Below are 18,186 nucleotides of genomic sequence, written 5' to 3' on the forward strand. Positions count from 1 at the left end.
TACTTTTATCTTTTATCTGAAGAGGAAATAGTGACAATATTTTAACTATTTCTCCACCAACCAACATAATTAAGGCCACATTAATAAGCACAGACAATGTATCCATTTCATAAAGTATTTAACTGCTCAGTAAGAAGTAAAAAGAGATAGAAAGAAAGGCTGCTCATAGTAAGACAGAAAGAGAGTTAGAGTTTCAGCCCTATGGACAGCTCCACTTAAAACGATCTCGTGTTGTTCTGTGTTCACAATGAGGCAATGAAAGAAGTACCCCGCAAATGGAAAGATGAAAAGGGTGGAAAGAAGAAGAGAAGAAGTGGAAGGCACTGTCGTTTTTTTGTTCTTCTTTTAAACTGACAACAACCCTAACATGAGCTGAGGAAGAAAAAGAAATGCAGACGAAGACAGGAAAGAAGAAAGGTTCAGCACCATGGATAGCTCCAAATGGCAGCGCAGTCCTGAGCAAGAAAACTACACAAAGAAGCAGAGACTGTTTTGACAGACTAAGGCCCATGGATGGCACAGAGTAAAGCACGACTGGTAATAGTTGATGAATGAAAGTAAGAAAGAAAGGCTGAAGCTACTCGACAGTATCCACAACTCTCTCTGTCACGTGTGGTCCCATTTATAACAGACATTGGGCACAGAAATAACTTTCAGGATGACCTGACCACGACGGCCTATTAACAAACCAAGTTCAAATGAAACCATTTGGGGTTTAATTAATTGGAGCAGATGCAAAGTAACAGTAAGCTGCCATAGTCATTACTGACATGTCGTCACGGTCACAATGAGCACGACTATGGGACTGTTCTTCTTTTTCACTCTTTCTCTGTGTGTGTGTGTGTTTACTGAGTAAGTGAGAGCACACACCTAGACAAAGAGCATCAGACCATGCCGTGTGTTCTGTCCTGATAAAGAAGAAGGTGTATCTGCAATCAGCCTTTTCAGTTTTTCCACAGGCTTATGGCTTACATCTCTCTGAACTGCACAGAAGAGGAACATGTACGATGTATTCGTTATTTTTTTATTTGGGAAATGAATGTTGTTGAACATCATCAGGGTCAATACATTGCTAGCCACCCTAGCATGAGTAAAGTAAGGGAATTGATGTTGTGCAATAACTTCTCTAGGTCTCAATTTATCCCAAAGGTGTTGGATGAAGTTGAGATCGGGGCTCGATGCAGGACAGTCAAGTTCCTCGACACCAAACTGGGAAAAATCGTACTTTTATGGACCATGGTTTGTGCATTTTCATGTTGAAACATGAACTGGCCTTTCCTTTCCCAGACTGCTGGCACAAAGTTGAAAGCACACTGTTATACCAGTGTATGCTGTAACATTTAAATTTCTCTTATTTGGAACGAAGGGGCACAAACCATGAAAAACAGCCCCCGACCGTGCAAACAAGGATGTGGACAAGAGTATCCACATACTTTTGTCACGATGGTGTGTATACAGTCTAGTAGTGTGCAGAATCATGACGTTACTGGCATCATAAAGTAAATGGAACAGATATGAGAGTAATATTGATCTTCTAATCTAACTCTCTGCAAGAAAGTAAATAAGAATATTTCTCAAAAGGTAAAAGTATTCTTTTAAAGGACAAAAGGAACCATAGGAGACATTCAGGCCCAGCGGTTGTTTGTATTTAACAGGGGCCATGGCACTGGGTAGTCTTAAGCTGTTTGCAGTTCGCTGTCATGCTCAAGAGCACTAAATCTGGAACGGGTGGACAAACAAAACGGCTATGTTGGCGATATAAATACAGACACTGTGAGAGGGCGAGGACGAGAAACTGAGACAGAGAGGCAACAAGACAGAAAGAGATAGAGGATGGTGGGGAATGGCCCTCCTGCTGGTGCTACAGATAAGCACAGAGGGCCACATTAATGTCAGGTTGTTCTGCCTATTACGACATATGGGATAGTGTTCCTCCAAACAACCTGCTTAGTCCTCCGCTTCTCCTCTTAGGACCCCATTGCCTGCTCCACAAGTGTTGGCTCTATCTGCCTGTGCAGAGAGCTGATTTAGCGGTGGCTGTTATTCACTGGCTGTTAGCGGGATACTGTTATGGTGCCCTCCTCCTGACCTTCAACTTGATACTGAACCTTGTAATTGATTTACTCAAGGCTGCCCATCCCTATCTCCTGACTACAGTGTGTGTGTGTGTGTGTGTGTGTGCGTGTGTGTGTGTGTGTGTGTGTGTGTGTGTGTGTAAACTTGTGACCAATAACCTTGGCAGTCACGTTTTCCTCATATCCTCAGGTGTGTCATTATTGCTGACAGCTCTGGTGCTCATGCTAAATTAGCAGCGTCAAGCTGTTTTTGTGTGTGTATGTAATGTTAAGTATGTACGCGGGATTACGTTCTGTGTGCACTGTGTGTGGAATTATACGTCCGCTGCAAATTCTACCCTCACATTTTAATTTCCTCCTTCATCCTTCCGGAGTCACTCGTCAGTCATTAACCTTGTTTTAACAGCCAACCTGATCTGTTCTTCGTCCTCCCTCCAGCTGATACGTGACCGACAAATGCAGGACTTTTAAACACAAAATAGAGAATTAAATACGATCCAATTTGACCGAAGTAAAGGACAAGAGCGCACACACAACATGTAAAGACTGTAGAGTCTTCTGGGTCGGGGCTTGAGGGTATAACAATGCACAACATATTTGGTGCAGTAGGTGTAAACTTAGAGCTCCCAACATGACTCAACACCGCACCATGACCATCTCTCTTGTACAATATCACACAGAGAGGTGACTATAGTCATTTTGCAGGATTAAAATGATGCAGTACTGTTTGCATGAAAAGGACTTAAAGCTGAGGACAACCTTTAATAAAACGGAAAATATCTTCCCCTCCCTGTAAAGACGCGGGCAATTAGAGACATAGCTCTGTTAGCTATGAGAAGGACTCTAAAGAGCTTTGTATGTGCAAGATCATTACTGGCTACACACTTAAACTGCTGCTCTCTGTTAGATGGGTGCCAAGGGCCGTACTGTGGTACACCAGGGTGCTCGTGGGTACTAATACTAATAGTCTAATACTATCTTTCTGACCCGACATTAAACTCTTCAGAGATGAATGTGTGTGCTGTGGAGGTGCAGGAGGAGATCAGAGTTCATCTATCTCCCCTTCAGACAAACTACTGCAAAATACCTCAGAGTTGAAAAGACCAACACAGGTGGTAACACGTTCCCCACCTCACTCTTTCTATCTCTCTCCCCCTCCCATCCCGAATGCAATGTGTACCTCTATTTGTCTGATCAACCTGTCTCTCAACCTGTCTATCCGCAGACCTGCTCCTTAAACAGTACTCTACTGCCGGATGAATAATGGATGAGGGGATGAGGGAGGAGAGGATGGAGGTTAGGGAGAATTGAAGAAGTGCAGTGGAGTCCAGGCAGAGCCCTCCGGGGATGAGGGTGTAAATGGATCTTGAGGAGCCGGTGTCAACTGTCCCGGGACCATTAATTAGTCATTCAGACTTGTAATGGAGTGAGCCGTAGCCAGACTGACGCAACCGGCCAAACAAAGCCAAGTCACTCAATCAGAGGAGTTAGCTGTGGCTGTTGATCACTCTGTGTGGCCAGAGTGGAAAACTATTGGTGATCAGAGTCCATGTTATAACATTGCACATAATTACATTTAATATATTCACTTTTATAATGTGAAAATAAAGATAATGCAAAATAATGTACTTGAATAATTAGATATAATAAAATATTCCATTATCATACTTGCCTGCATGTAATGAAAGGTTTATATCCCACAAACCATACAGTCACAGCGATGCATAAATTCATAGTTTTTCAAATTAAAGTCTTGGCAGGGCCTATGACACTCAGTATCTATTGTACTCAAACTTTTAAGACTTGGAGTCTAAATGTTATATGATCTGGCAATCAATCAGTTCACGCAAGATTATATTCACATATTTTCCTCTCCAAATATATATGAGGGGTTTTAAGTTTATAACGTATGCAGGTAATTCAACTTCACCTGCACAAAGCCATAGTTTTGTTGTTTAATATTTAAGAGTCAAAGGACACAGACTTCGTCATGATCATGTAACAATCAATTGCGGTGGATACTGACCCTCTGAGAGGATATTTAGATTGAATTACAAAGTGTGTGAGTCACACCAGGGTTCCTTGGGGTTACGTGTTATGGCATTGTCTTGGTCAAAGAGGTTGTTTTTCTAAATTCCTTCAGGATCTGAGGACTTGAATATGAAAACATATGATCAGGGAATCAGAGGTGATATGAGGTGATATGTATAACACATATTTATGACTTTATGTATATTTTAAACCTTCAAAGTGTCTATGGCTTTACACAGTTAGTATTACACAAGAATGACTCCTCCAGTAGCCGGATGGATTAGTTTACGTCTCCTCCCGGTCCATAATAACGTGAAGTTTCTAACTATCACGTAACAAACAAATGATATGGATACTTGGCTCGCAATGTCTCTATTTAGATTGAATTACAAAACGGTTGATATCTGATGTTCAGGTGACCGCTGTTTGTCCTTCTGGCTGTCATTGACCGACCACAGAGGTCCCCATGGCAGTTAAGACACTCCTGCGGAAGGTTGAATTGCAGTGACACCTTGGCAAGTGAACCAACTGGGCAAGACACGGGGGGGGGGGGGGGGGGGGCGCCGCCAGTCCTGCTAGAAGGGGTTAATCAGTCCCAGTGGTCTGCGACCCTGTTTCGGTGCCACTATACGGATATAGCGTTTTGTAAAGGAGAATTTCTTCCATTTGTCTATTTTATTATTGCACTATAAATACTGTACAGTATGTTTTCTTTCGTACAAATGTCGTCAGACACTGATTTGAGCTCAATAACATGGTGGTCCCATATGAACAAAAATTTGCTTTGTATTTTCGGTCACATTTTATTAAAATGATACAATGCTGATACTCAACTTGGGATCGCATGACCACGGGGTGTCAGTAAAATGTCTGACTGTTAATTCAAGTTTACAGGAGGTCAGAAATAGCATTAGTCAATGATAAAGTGAGGATTCCAGTTTGGTTAAAAAGGAGTTAAGAATCGATAGAAGTCACCAGAAAAGCATGTGCCAATAATGTGATAAAACATTGGTGACCTAATCATTAAATACCAGCACGCAATCCAAATACAGTAAAATAAAAAAGGTCAAATTAAGTAGTTATTTTTATTTTTTTAGCAGAGTACATGTGGCCTGATATCACTCCCTCAACATCTTTCAAAAAACCTTGGTGCTGTCAGGCCGTTCCGGAGGAGCAGAGTAAGAGCTGGTATTTATGTTTTGGCAGGGCCAGGCAGTCAGAGTAGTAGTACCCGCCATCCATCAGAAACTAGACTGCTCATCACTTCCGGACAGGGTGAACTTTCCAAGGCAAACTGCCTCTGTTCTGCTCGGCATCGAGGACAGCAAGTCACTGTGGAGATGGACGACCAGCGCCCAGAGTCTAGTGCTCTCGCCTCTCATTTATTTCACAATTAATCTATTTGTGGCTGCAGAGAGATGTGCGATGTTGGGTCTCCCAGACTGTGTGGTCAAAGAAGGTAAAACAAACCACATAGTGGTGTAAATGCACATTACAAATCACATATACATACAAAGTACATTTACTCAAGAGCTGTACTTAAGTACAGTTTGGGTTGTTTGGTTCTTTGCGTGTTAGTATTTTTTGAGTATTTCCATTTACTCCAACATTGTACTTCTACTCCACTACATTTCACAGAAGTTTCATACTTTTTACTCCAGTACAATTATTGGTCAGCTGCAGTTACTCATTACTTGTTTGTGTAATAAGCTTATGAAATGCATTGTCACAGATTCCCAACCTTTCTGGCTTGTGACCAAAAAGTTACAAAAACGTTGTGTCTGGTTGGGATCTTGTCACATTTCTGGTATCGTGGTTCCACCAAAGCGACATTTCTGAGGCTTTCATTTGAATGGTTGTTCAAATCCAAAAGAGGTTAAATAAGCCAATGTTTAAGAGAAAAATACATTCGAGAAAACTCCAGAATACAAACTTGTGTAGCTGTGTGTTTTTCCCTGCACCATGAACCATCCCATTACCCCCCAGATTTATTTTGTGATCCTTTGGATGCTGACTTATCTCTAGGTTGGGAACCATTGGACTAAACGCAGTTTAAACTCGACCCCCGCTGAAGTGTCCTTGAACACGACACCAGATGCCTACTGCAGCTCTGCAGCTCTGCTTTCTTCTTGCGAAGGGAGAAAGTGAAAAGTAAATTTTCCTACAGAGAGCAATACAGAATCACATTACAGGAGACATAACTGATGAAGGAGAAGCATGAGCAGTCATTGTCTTTATCATCCATCCATGTTTCACCACAGGGCTGAAAATACTCGTGCCATTATGTCCGAGGACAGAGTGGGACATTTGCAGAGAAAAGAAGGCAAGGATAGATGGAGCAGCAGGAGGACGAAGAGATTATCTCACATTTATTATGGTGGAGCTTATTAAAAAGGGGAAGTCATTATTTTTTACTGGAGAGTAGAGAGAGAGGGGGGGGGGGTATTCTTAGCTTTTACCCCTGTGGCTGGTCGACAAGATAGATCTACAGTTTTATATAAGTCTGCTTTAGAACCCCAAGCCCGACTCTGCCAAGCAACTGCTTTATCAAACACACAATATCTACTTAAATTATCATTGGTTTGTCAGATGAATATACTTTTATGGCAGTTATGAAAAAGAAAGAGTTGCAGTTCTTCAGTTAATATGGTGCCGCAGGCGCCAGCTGGGAATGCTGACACCACAGAATATAAACGAAGTAAATAAATAAATTTCCCCAAGGCCGACTCAGTATTCCTCTATAATTTTTATTTACTTTTTTGGGGTTCAAAGTATGTCGCCTGGGTTATTGTTCCCTGGAGTGGATGAGTAACGTAAGCAATATTCAGCTTTCATATCTGAGAATATTATAACAAGAGAGCAGTGGCTAGTCAGGAGATGGGAGAAAGCACCGCATGGGGTTTGTCAGCAGAGATAATGTGATAAAATTATGCAAATAAAAACTGCTTCTGCGTAAATGACAAGAACCAGTTGATATAAGGCTAAACTTAACTTCCTATACTTCTACAGTGAGCTAAGCTTTGGACATGACACAAAAAGATTGGTACAATCATGTTCCTCCCAACTCAAGAATATCTCCAAGATCAGAGAAATGTTCTTCTAGCGAGATCTTTTAGCAATACAGAGAAAATGATCCAGGCTTGTATTTCCTCATGACTGGACTATTGCAATGCCTTGTTTACCTGCCTCAATGCCCGAGATGCAGCTAAACTTCAGACTGTGCAGAATTCTGCAGCCAGACTGGTGACAAAGACCAAACGCTCTTCTTACATCACCCCAGTTTTAGTCTCCCTGCACTGGTTACCAATTTCCTTTAGAATACATTTTAAAATTTGACTCATTACGTACAAGGCTTTGCATGGCTAAGTGCCAGAATACATAACTTTTAAGTCCATATTGTCTAAAAGGAACTCTCAGATCTGTTCGGTTAAGCCTGCTAGCCGTTCCAGAGTCCAGGTTAAGGTCTAAGGGTGATCGAGCGTTTGCTGTGGCACCTCAGCTCTGGAACATACTTCCAGTTAATATTCAATCTGCTGACCGTTTCCGCCAAAGACATTTCACTCCAAACCATAAATGTCAACCTAATGGTGGCTGTACAAGAAAAGATTCAGTAGGATTCATCCTCCGGGGACCATGGAAATCTGCACAACAGGTAGAAACAGTTGTTCCGATGATTTCAATCAGGGCCATCGTGACGCACCGACCAACATTGCCACCAAAGAGGCGAGTGTGGCTAAAATGCAGAAGATTGGAGTCCCATTCAAACCCTAACCTTGTATGGTTCGGGCTGCTTAGTCATAGGTGTGTGTGGCTGTGTTCCAGCAAAGTGAACAGGCTGTTTTAGGAGAGTGATTGCCGGTGGGTCTGCCGCTCCTCACCTTGTCCAGTAGTGAACACGCCTCTCATGCACCTGTGCCAAATTTAGCAAGCCTCTCTCTGCAGATGGAATTACACCAGCCCTCAAACAGTTGGATTGTGATTCTCATTCAACCCACAAGCCCCCTGTGTCTCTCTTTCTAATATTTCATTTGATGTCGACGTTGTAGCCTGCAAGATCAAGTAAAAACTAATTCATCTTTCTATTTTAAAATCAAGAACATTGAGTCTTTCCAAACTGTTTTAAATACGTCATTGTACTTTAACATTCAGTTTTGAGGGCCTATTATTTACTGTCAGACATTTCCATAATAGTCGGTAATAACCTTGCCTGTGTGAGAGATAGATGGGGACTTCATTTTTACATGAGCACCAGCCACATTACCATCGTCTGCATCATGTATCAGATGTCCTCTGCTGTGGAAAGAGGGACTGAAAGATCGAGCATTGAGGAGACTGAGTGAAGGAACAAATCCACTTAAAGGCAGATGCAGACATCGGAGAGCTTGAGGGGGTCCGAGCTCTCAGAGAGGAAGTGAGGGGCTCGTGTAACTACCAAGACGGGAAGAAGGCAAGAGGGGATATTTTGAACACGAGACCCTCCAAAGGGGTCTGCATGGGGAAATTGAAAGTGCAGGTTGATGGATAAGTGGTGAAAGGGAGGTCAATTTTACACATCAAGATCATTTTACTAAACATGAGGAGTATGTGGAAACAGTTGTATAATGTCTCCTGATGGTCTGAGGGAGCTTTGTCAGGTCTGAGAAAAATAAAAACATGTGTTTGATGGCTAAAGGCTTACAGAAGACAAGTTGAATCAGGTCGACTCAGCTGTTAGTAACTCTGTCAGTCTGTGTTCCAGATATTGAAGCAGGCCTTGTTACAAAATACCCACGCGACATCTTTTTGTTTGCAGTCTGGCCAATTTTGATTGCATTATGTACAACAAGACATCTGATAAGTCCATGATCACAGCCGCTGGAAATGGCCCAAAATGGCACTCTGCAGTTGAATACGGAATCTGCGATCTGATACTGCAGCAGCAACGAGATGATGTCTGCAGGCCTACTCATGTTGGCTGTTCCTCGGCTCCTTTTCCCTCCCTGCTTCCCAACATTGAGTTTGCTCGTGTTTCTCCTTGAGAACATGACCTCACATTTTGTTCCTGAGCTCCTGGCTGACAAAGAACAAGCGGAGGAGCAAGCAAATAAACAAACAGAAATACTTCAGCAGGTTTCTTTGGGCATTTTTCATTCAACCCTTCAACATTCAAATACTGCAGCTTTATTATCTCTAGAATTGCTATTCCAACTATGTAATTACTAGCTCTACATTAGGGGATATTAAGCTACATGATCAATCTTCTATTGTGTAATTCATTGCTTTATCTCAATGTAAGCAATGCTATCTCTGGCTTTACAATAGCAGATTTGAGTCTGCATCAGTGACTCTCCCAGTGTATAAAGACATTATCTGACATGTCATGTTGTAGCTCTTTAAAGGACAAACTGTACAACACATATACGACTACTACTACTATACTACTCTGGATTTTTAAGAGGGATTTAAGCAAGGAATGGAATTACAACATCAGGTTCATTCAAATTTGAATTGTTTGCAGAGTGGCAGCATGATTAAGTCAATTTGTTGTTTTGTATCAATAGAAAATAACTTGAAGCTACTCTGACATGATAGTATAACATCCTGAAGTGTGTTTTGTATGTTTGTATAGCTTTGTTTGGCAAAATAACATTAAAGTAAATTAAATATTGAATGTTTCACTGTTTCCTTATGTTTTATGGTCATCAGAATATGAACATTTCGCAGATTGATTGAGAAAATAATCAGGAGATTGAAAGATAACGAAAACATTTGTTTTCTCAGTTTTCTGATTGTCATGAGTTTCAACATGACTGAGATATTCCCTGTAACATCGTCTTATTCTTCTGCCTGAAGTTTAGTCCCAGCAGCTGTTTTTTCGGTCCCAAACCCATGGCGACCTTGTCTTTGGAATATTTAGCAGGAACCCGCCCTGTTTTTGACTTTATACACCTCAGCTGATTTCACCCGCTGCCTCTCCCCTGAGTTTCTTCTCTTCTTGACCTCGACTTTCTTCCACATCTGTCGAATTGGCTGCCCTCCAGATACTGTTGATGTCTAACTGGCAGAGGCTTCAGGAGGTCCAGCTGTGATCAAGATTTTATTGTCTCAACAGGAGCTTTCACTCATCTCCTGTTACATCCACCAGCTACATAGAAGGTTACCAATTGATTACAAGTGGAGAGAGGAAAAAAAAAGATGGTAAAGACTTTGAGCGATAATGATAATAGTCATAACGACTTTTAAGTTGAAGGTGTAGAAGGTCAGAGCTACATTTGGCTTTCCGGTCACCAAAGCATGAAATTGAATTTGTCGGTGGATAACTGCTGCCACCTAAAGGTCAGAGGGCTACCTGTATGTGTATGTCGTAGCAGAAGGTATTTGCAGATTTAATCGATTGATTTAGTTGCTTCAGTGTAAACCATGACTGACCTTTGACTGGCTTCAAACTAAATGCCCCCAATCACAAAAATCACACACATTTACTTCAGTTTAATTCAGAGAAGTACATGCATACCCAGGAAGTACCTGGTGGATAAGTTGCCTCACACTGCAAGACTACCACTGAAGCATGAAATTGAAATTATTGATGGGTACATTCAGACACCAGGAGGTCAGAGAGCCACAATCAACTGCATGCATGCATGCGGTCATTTGGTGGCTGTGCCGACTTGCAAGTCACTTCTAAAACTGTATAATTTCATACCGACTAAATTAGTATATCAGTATAATAGTACCTGTATACACACACACAAGTGGCCACAATCAGAAATGTTTGCATATTTGTATCACTCAGAGTTAAAAATGAATTATATTGTGAAGATTTTCGATCTTGTGCATATGTAGGACTACCCCTGTAGACAGTCCTCCATAGCTTGCAGCTCTTGTATTTGGTGAGAGAGAGGGCCACCGTGAAGGCAGAGGAGTTGTCTGGCCTTGGGGATGACGGAGAGGGCCGGGCCTCTGGCACCGCTGTGAGACGGAGAGGAGAGATACACAGATCTCTTATTTCTTCTCATCATGCCAGTCAACAGAAATACAACGGTAGGACAGTTTCAGACATTGAAAAGAGCATTTTCTGAAAATGTTCCCTGTACAACTCACTCACCCATTGAAGTGCAGCTGAGCTAATTTGAAGAGTTGTTGACCCAATTCAATACTGTCTTCTCCGTACTGGGAGCCAATAGCTGCAGCACTTCTCTCCAGATGGGAGGCTGCATTATTCCAGTCACCTACAGGAGAAGCAGAAAAGAAAAAAGCCGTAAGAGAACTAGGGGGGGGGGGGGGGGACGTGAGAATTACGTTATTGCTTTTCTGGCTTTTTGACCTAAAAATAAGCAGCCGCATTGTCTTCCTGCTGGTTGCTAGAGCGTTAGAGTAGTGGAATCTTGTTGAAAAATGTAATAATCACCGAAGTGAGCCATCTCTAGCACTCCATTGGAGCATGTCAAAGCTAATAAAATCCCCAGAGTGCATTGGGTTTTTAGAGCCAGCCCTTTACAAGTGGCAACCTTCCATGAAGTAACCGTTAACAAGCTTATCCAATTCGTAGCGATGTCCATGAATCGTAAAAGTGCGCCGTAACCTACAGAACAGTAGGGGTGTATCAACCACACAGCTCATGCATGATCATTCTCACCCATTGTAGCATATGCTCTAGCTGTTGCATCTTCCAGCTCCCCCTGTACTGGGTGTGTCTCTGCAAGGGTCAGTCCAGGCTGACTCCGGGTCCTTCTCAACAGTCTCAGAGCCTCATCTGAAGGAGGGAGGAGCAGAAGTATAACACGGGGATGTTGCAAAGACCTTCTGAACAAATGCTAATGATACATTACTGAATCTGCATTCTGGATCAGCATTTGGACGTAGTTTTTCACAACCACCTGGCTTCTCTCTTTCCATGAGGTCCACGGCCTTCTCCAGGTCGACCCTGATCTCCTGCAGCCTGCGGCTCACTTCAGATAAAGACACGCGATGAGCACAGGATGACTGCGAACATATAAATCCGTTTCCTCCGTCCTCGCTGCTCTTCTGAAATTCATATAACAATCAAGATGGAGTTCATTAATAAGTAGTACAATTAATCATGTATGATTGTAAGAAAACATAAACAAAACCACTCATGAACGCCTACTTTGAGAGATCCTTTGCACTTGCCACACAGGAGTCCAGACTGAGGACTGCCTCCAACACCCGACCCCTGCTGTCTGCCCTCCTCCTCATCTTCCTCCTCCTCCTGCTGCTGCTGCTGCTGCTGCAGGGTGCAGGCCTCACACCGACAAAGGAAATAGTACTGTTCCTGCAGGAGACGCTGCCGTTGTCGGGTTGCCATCCGACTGCTGTGTGGACCTGAGGGAGGGAGGAGGGAGGATAACTCCACAAGTAATAACTCACAGAAGGAAAGTAACAGAACAACACCGCTGGAAGCAACGACACAGTCATTTCCGTGGAGAGTGGTGTCTGGAAGTGCTGCATCAGGGCTGGGTGACAAACAAAATGAAACAGACCATATTTCCCGGAACCCATGGGCTATCGGTTTGTCTGATCAGCCTCTGGGGGCAAGGGGCTATATTTCCGGGGTCACAGCGTAGCCAGCGGGTGTCCGGGCAAAGACTTATTTTCTGTGCACTGCTCGTTGTTTACACTTCATTTGGCAACTGGACATGAGAGACTGGAGTTGGAGTTGAGCGATGACGTGTACGACCAGATTGTTCCACAAGTAGCCACGTTACAAGCTAATTTCACACCAAAAAAAAAAGAAGCTAAATCATCGTCAGACGATAGCCGGTGGGCTCTGAAATTGCATTTGGGCCAATGCGTTCCGCCTCTTTTGCTCTCCACATGGACTGTTAACCTGCATTCAGCCAAAGCCTGCTGGAACGTGATTGGCCAATACGACAAGGACTTCAAACAGAAACCAGAAATATGTCAGCGCCCTAACAATCCGTTTGCACTCATAGGATTTTCTTACCATAGCAGTGCAGGATCTCTTGTCCAGGAGTGATAGCTTTGGATGCTCTGACAGTCACAGTGACTCCGCGGGCTGTGCTTCTGTGCTCCGTCACACTCTCACTGAAGTCTGCAGACAGACTGGTTCCAGTGCTGAACACCAGACTGGTGTTGGGACAGCAGGAGTGATTCAGAAGACTGAGAGTTGGGAATATTGCTGTGGCAATGCGGATTTCCCTGCTGGACTGCACTGGTGAGTTTGCTGCTCCTGTAAGATGGAAGAACCAGAAAACTAAAAGGTCATTGTGCAACTCAAGAACATTCAAAGCTGAAGATTCAATCATTGGAAAAGCTTCTTTTTTTCTTTGGCAACGTGCTGCTAGGGCAACAGCTTTGGTCAGATACATGGTTAATTGACATTTTTAAGCAAAATTCCCCAAATTTACTTGTTCTAATATCTCAAATGTTTAAATTTTTCTAAAGTCTTCTGTGATCAAAGTCAGATCGGTGCATCACTAGAACAAACTGCTTCCATGTTTCTGACGTACTATAGTTATGATTTTTTTTCATTGTGACAAAACTCAATGTGAAGCAAGCTTACAACACTTGTGAAACCAGTAACCTGTATCTTGCTGCATGAGGATTGCCTGCGCGTTACACCTCAGCTGCAGGATGTGCCTCAGAACTGCACTTCCCAGCGGCCACAGGTTCGAGCTCCAATCTGCGATACCTCCCTCCTGGTCTGGTGATTGTCTGTCTGCCCCTGAGGGTCCACTAAGGTCCCAAGAGGCAGGCGGGGGTCCTGCTTTGCTTAGCTTTACGAAGAGTGTCGCTACGGTAATCGCACACAGGAAACGCACTTCAGGGCTATGACGATTCAGGTGGTGCTGCAGGTGAAAGACGCTCGGGTACGAGTCCCCGCAGTATGAAGTACACGGATCACTGGACTCTCCGTTTCGACCGCTTGGCTCCGACTCCGTGTGCTCGTCTCTGATTGGATCTCTGGCCATTCGGATGTTTTTTAACCCCGCCTTTAGAGTTACCCTCAGAGCGAGCTGCGACATCACACCCATCGTCTTCAGATCTGCTCCCAGCGGGCACTCCCAGCGGTGGTGCTCCTCCCAGGCGTCTCGCTGACAGGAAGTTGAACAGTACCGGCTGTAGCTACACCCCTCACACGGCACGGGACACGGTGTTTCCGTCAAACACCTGTGACAGCGCCTGTGCTCCACTCCAAACAACACTCCTCTCTCTGCGTGCTGTCTTCCTCCCTTCCCTTTCACTTCCTCCATCCCTGGTATGAGGACGCAGCTGTACGGCCTGTCATGAAGGATCACCTCCCCAGCTGCTATTCTCTCTGCAGCCACAAGGTGTCGACCTCTCTCCGAGCTGAAGCCAACAGCAGCTTGAGGACAAATCCCAAATGTGAGAAGTCCAACAGATGCCCCTTTTACTCTGTCTGGAGTTTTGTGATTCTCTGAGGCAGGATTGTGATGATCCTCTTTTGCCTTTTGACCTACAGAGAGGTGCTTGAGGCATTGTGTGCGACGGTCCTCTAGTTTGTGTAAAAGATGAGAGGGGTAGCTATTCTTTATAGCTTTGTCAATGTCATCAAGGGACTCCTGAGAGAAAAACAGAAAAAGTGGTGTGTGTGTGAGTCACTACAAAATCTAAGATTGTGAGTAAAACAAAGATGACTAATGATTTCATAACTTATTTGAGTCAACATTTTAGCTTTAAGACAGATAAAAACCTAAACCAGAGATGCAGACCTGACAAGGCTGAGAAAGTGATGATGAAGCAATTTCTGTGGGTCACTCAGTGGTACTAACGAGTCGTCATTGTTACAAACGTAATGGCAGGAGTGTTTACTGATTACTGTTGTATTTAAACTTCAAAAGACCACTGAATAGATTATTATCAGGACACTCAATGATACATGTGAAAAGGTCAAGTTAAAAATAGTTTTCACATAAATACTGAGATATTATTATCAAATCACCTATTTATGTGCTCCTGCAAATCATCTGCAGCATGTTAAGGATGTGAGATACTGTTTACATAGAATTAAAACATGATGATTTTCCCCTGCAGGATTCCTGCAATCAAGTGCTGTTGAATTTGATCACACAATCCGTTGGATGTCTCCACGCCCGTTTTCAGTCAACAAATAAGAAGCAGCTTTTAATGACACCCCAAGTACAGCACTGTCTCGTTCTGTAACGGGTGAAGATGTTGCCATTTTACCTGGTAGCGCTGCAGATGGTAGAGCGCAGCAGAGCGGTTGGCAAAGCACAGAGACAGCTGCTCCGAACCTTGATGAGCAAAACATAAGCCCTGTCGTGCGAGGAGACAGAGAAGCGGGTTGTTAGTGCATATTACATCGTGCAAATTATAAACAATTTATATGTACAGTACATCTGATGTTCAACCAGTTTACCAGCAGGGCCGAGATCCTTCTTGTGGCACGCGTCAGTCTGTGGCACGCAGCGTCACACAGCGTCCCTCTCTGTCACTCAGCGTCCCTCTCTGTCACTCAGCGTCCCTCTCTGTCACTCAGCGTCCCCCTCTGTCAGTTCAGCGGAAAGATTCAGCTGTGGCACGCGAGCATAGTTCGGCAATTGTCAAGAAGCTGCGGAGCTGAGGGGGCGGAGCCACATTTCCTGAGACATTTCCTGAGAACACCCGTTGTTGTTACGACAGATCAACTTCCATAAATCAGTTTTATGATTTTAGTTGAGTCACAGGAGCCCCCTGTTCTCTGTATGCACCCTTAGAGTAAGTACGTTGTACTTTTTTGTTTCTCATTCATTTTATTTCAGTATGATTTTGCTGCTTATGCAACAAAATGGAACATAATACACTTTCCAAATTATTACTTTTATAGTCACTTACAACAATCGGCTAAAATAATGAAAATAAATCATCCGTTTTAGAATCATTTAAAAGTATATATTAAAATTAAGACATAAAATGTCCAATCCAAAAATACATGTTTGAAAATATCTTCACTCTTCCTCTGCTTATATGTATATGTATGTCAGTAGGACATATGTTAACTGTTAACAGTTTACAGCATACTTAAATAAATATAAATAAATACAAACACGATTCTTGTCACGCGTGTTTCTTGTCTTTTGCACATATCTCACACCGACGCCGCTCGTAGATGAAAAGCAATACGTGTTTGGGATCGTGTTATAAAACGTGTTAAAGGGAACGATCTACGTGGATAACCTGTGGATACGTATAGTAGGTCGAAGTAATCAGCATACTTTTAGGAGAAAGGAAGTTGATTGACTGACTTGTACGAAGGAAATGGATCAATAAAACACGTATTGCTTTTCATCTACGAGCGGCGTCGGTGTGAGATATGTGCAAAAGACAAGAAACACGCGTCAACTAAAGGTTTACTTACTGCTAAAGATTTGGACGCTACATGTGTTAAATGCCATTTCCTACTTGTGTTAAATAAACGTAGTTGAACTGTTATGGAAGTCATCACAATATTGATGCCAGAGGGGGAAAATATGCTCATATTCCTGCAAAAGAATTGCTGCAGTGTGTGTACAAAGTGTGCGTGTGTTTTGTATTTATTTATATTTATTTAAGTATGCTGTAAACTGTTAACAGTTAACATATGTCCTACTGACATACATATACATATAAGCAGAGGAAGAGTGAAGATATTTTCAAACATGTATTTTTGGATTGGACATTTTATGTCTTAATTTTAATATATACTTTTAAATGATTCTAAAACGGATGATTTATTTTCATTATTTTAGCCGATTGTTGTAAGTGACTATAAAAGTAATAATTTGGAAAGTGTATTATGTTCCATTTTGTTGCATAAGCAGCAAAATCATACTGAAATAAAATGAATGAGAAACAAAAAAGTACAACGTACTTACTCTAAGGGTGCATACAGAGAACAGGGGGCTCCTGTGACTCAACTAAAATCATAAAACTGATTTATGGAAGTTGATCTGTCGTAACAACAACGGGTGTTCTCAGGAAATGTCTCAGGAAATGTGGCTCCGCCCCCTCAGCTCCGCAGCTTCTTGACAATTGCCGAACTATGCTCGCGTGCCACAGCTGAATCTTTCCGCTGAACTGACAGAGAGGGACGCTGAGTGACAGAGAGGGACGCTGAGTGACAGAGAGGGACGCTGAGAGACAGAGAGGGACGCTGTGTGACGCTGCGTGCCACAGACTGACGCTGAGTGACGCAGAGGTGCCAGTGCCACAAGAAGGATCTCGCTGTCTCTCCAGTTTACAGGGACATTATATTCACATTGTTATAGTTATAGCCATAATATCATAGAATTGAATAGTGGCCTTTCTCTTGATTTAATGCGTAATTGTAGAATCATTGAAGTTTATATTTTCATGTGGAGCAATAGAAGAATATCTTCACGTCACCTGTGAATAGTGCAGAGCGGCTGCAGGGTAGTCTCTGGTCTGGAAGCTACAGTTCCCCTTCTCCCTGCATGTGGCTGCTAGCTCTGCATCCTTCTGTGCAGAGTATCCTGAAGAGATCGACCGCACAAAGTCCAGATCATCTGGGCTGTGAAACAGAAACGGAGACAAATTACAGAGAAACTGTCTCTCTATGATCCAAATATTCTCCAGCAGCAGGAAAGCGTGGGTTTACTGTTTATTCCTAGACAAGTTCTGAAAACCAATTCGAGTCAATATAATATAAATGGCTTCAATGGGTCCAAAGAACAACGCCATTGCCGTGATCAAAACTCTTCAGATCGATCGGATATAAACTGGAAAGTCATTAGCAACAAACTAGAGGAGTAAGCTAACGTTAGCTACTCACGTTGTCAGAGTCAGGGCACATTTGAAAAGATCATCTACTTCAAGCTGGGACGTTAAAGTTTCCTTCAGCTCGGGGTCGAGTCCGATCCATTTCTGTGCAACATGATCTTGCCACTGAACGCACGGAAGATCCATCATGAACTACAAGTAAACCACATGAGTACCCGGTGGACAGTTCAGGGTTGTTTCGAGTCCGTTTCGCGTCTGCGGAGCACGACTATCAAGTTAGCTTGACTGAAACGGGAGTTTCTCACCAAAACCTTCAAAATATACCTCCGAGTGTGTTGTTCAAGTACCATTAGCGTGGTAACTTAAGTTACTTTTCCAA

The 18,186-nt window shown here is 42.9% G+C and overlaps 1 protein-coding gene across 2 annotated transcripts; it reads right to left on the reverse strand.

The window, feature by feature from the left end:
• Positions 1-10,659: 10,659 nt before the first annotated feature.
• smyd4 (SET and MYND domain containing 4) lies at positions 10,660-18,180 on the reverse strand. Of its 2 annotated transcripts, none has more exons than XM_079283393.1 (10): positions 17,860-18,180; positions 17,454-17,598; positions 15,276-15,365; positions 13,651-14,650; positions 13,051-13,296; positions 12,214-12,428; positions 11,963-12,110; positions 11,722-11,838; positions 11,191-11,314; positions 10,660-11,054 (listed from the first exon to the last, which is right to left on the reverse strand). In XM_079283393.1, the coding sequence occupies exons 1-10, from the start codon at positions 17,994-17,996 to the stop codon at positions 10,931-10,933; spliced, it is 2,346 nt and encodes a 781-aa protein (XP_079139519.1). In that variant the 5' UTR covers positions 17,997-18,180; the 3' UTR covers positions 10,660-10,930. The 2 variants fall into 2 exon arrangements, with proteins under 2 accessions (XP_079139519.1, XP_079139518.1); XM_079283392.1 differs by having other exon boundaries at positions 11,960-12,110.
• Between the last annotated feature and the right edge of the window lie 6 nt (positions 18,181-18,186).

The sequence above is a fragment of the Melanostigma gelatinosum genome (genome assembly GCF_949748355.1).
Source record: "Melanostigma gelatinosum genome assembly, chromosome: 14".
NCBI lineage: Eukaryota > Metazoa > Chordata > Actinopteri > Perciformes > Zoarcidae > Melanostigma > Melanostigma gelatinosum.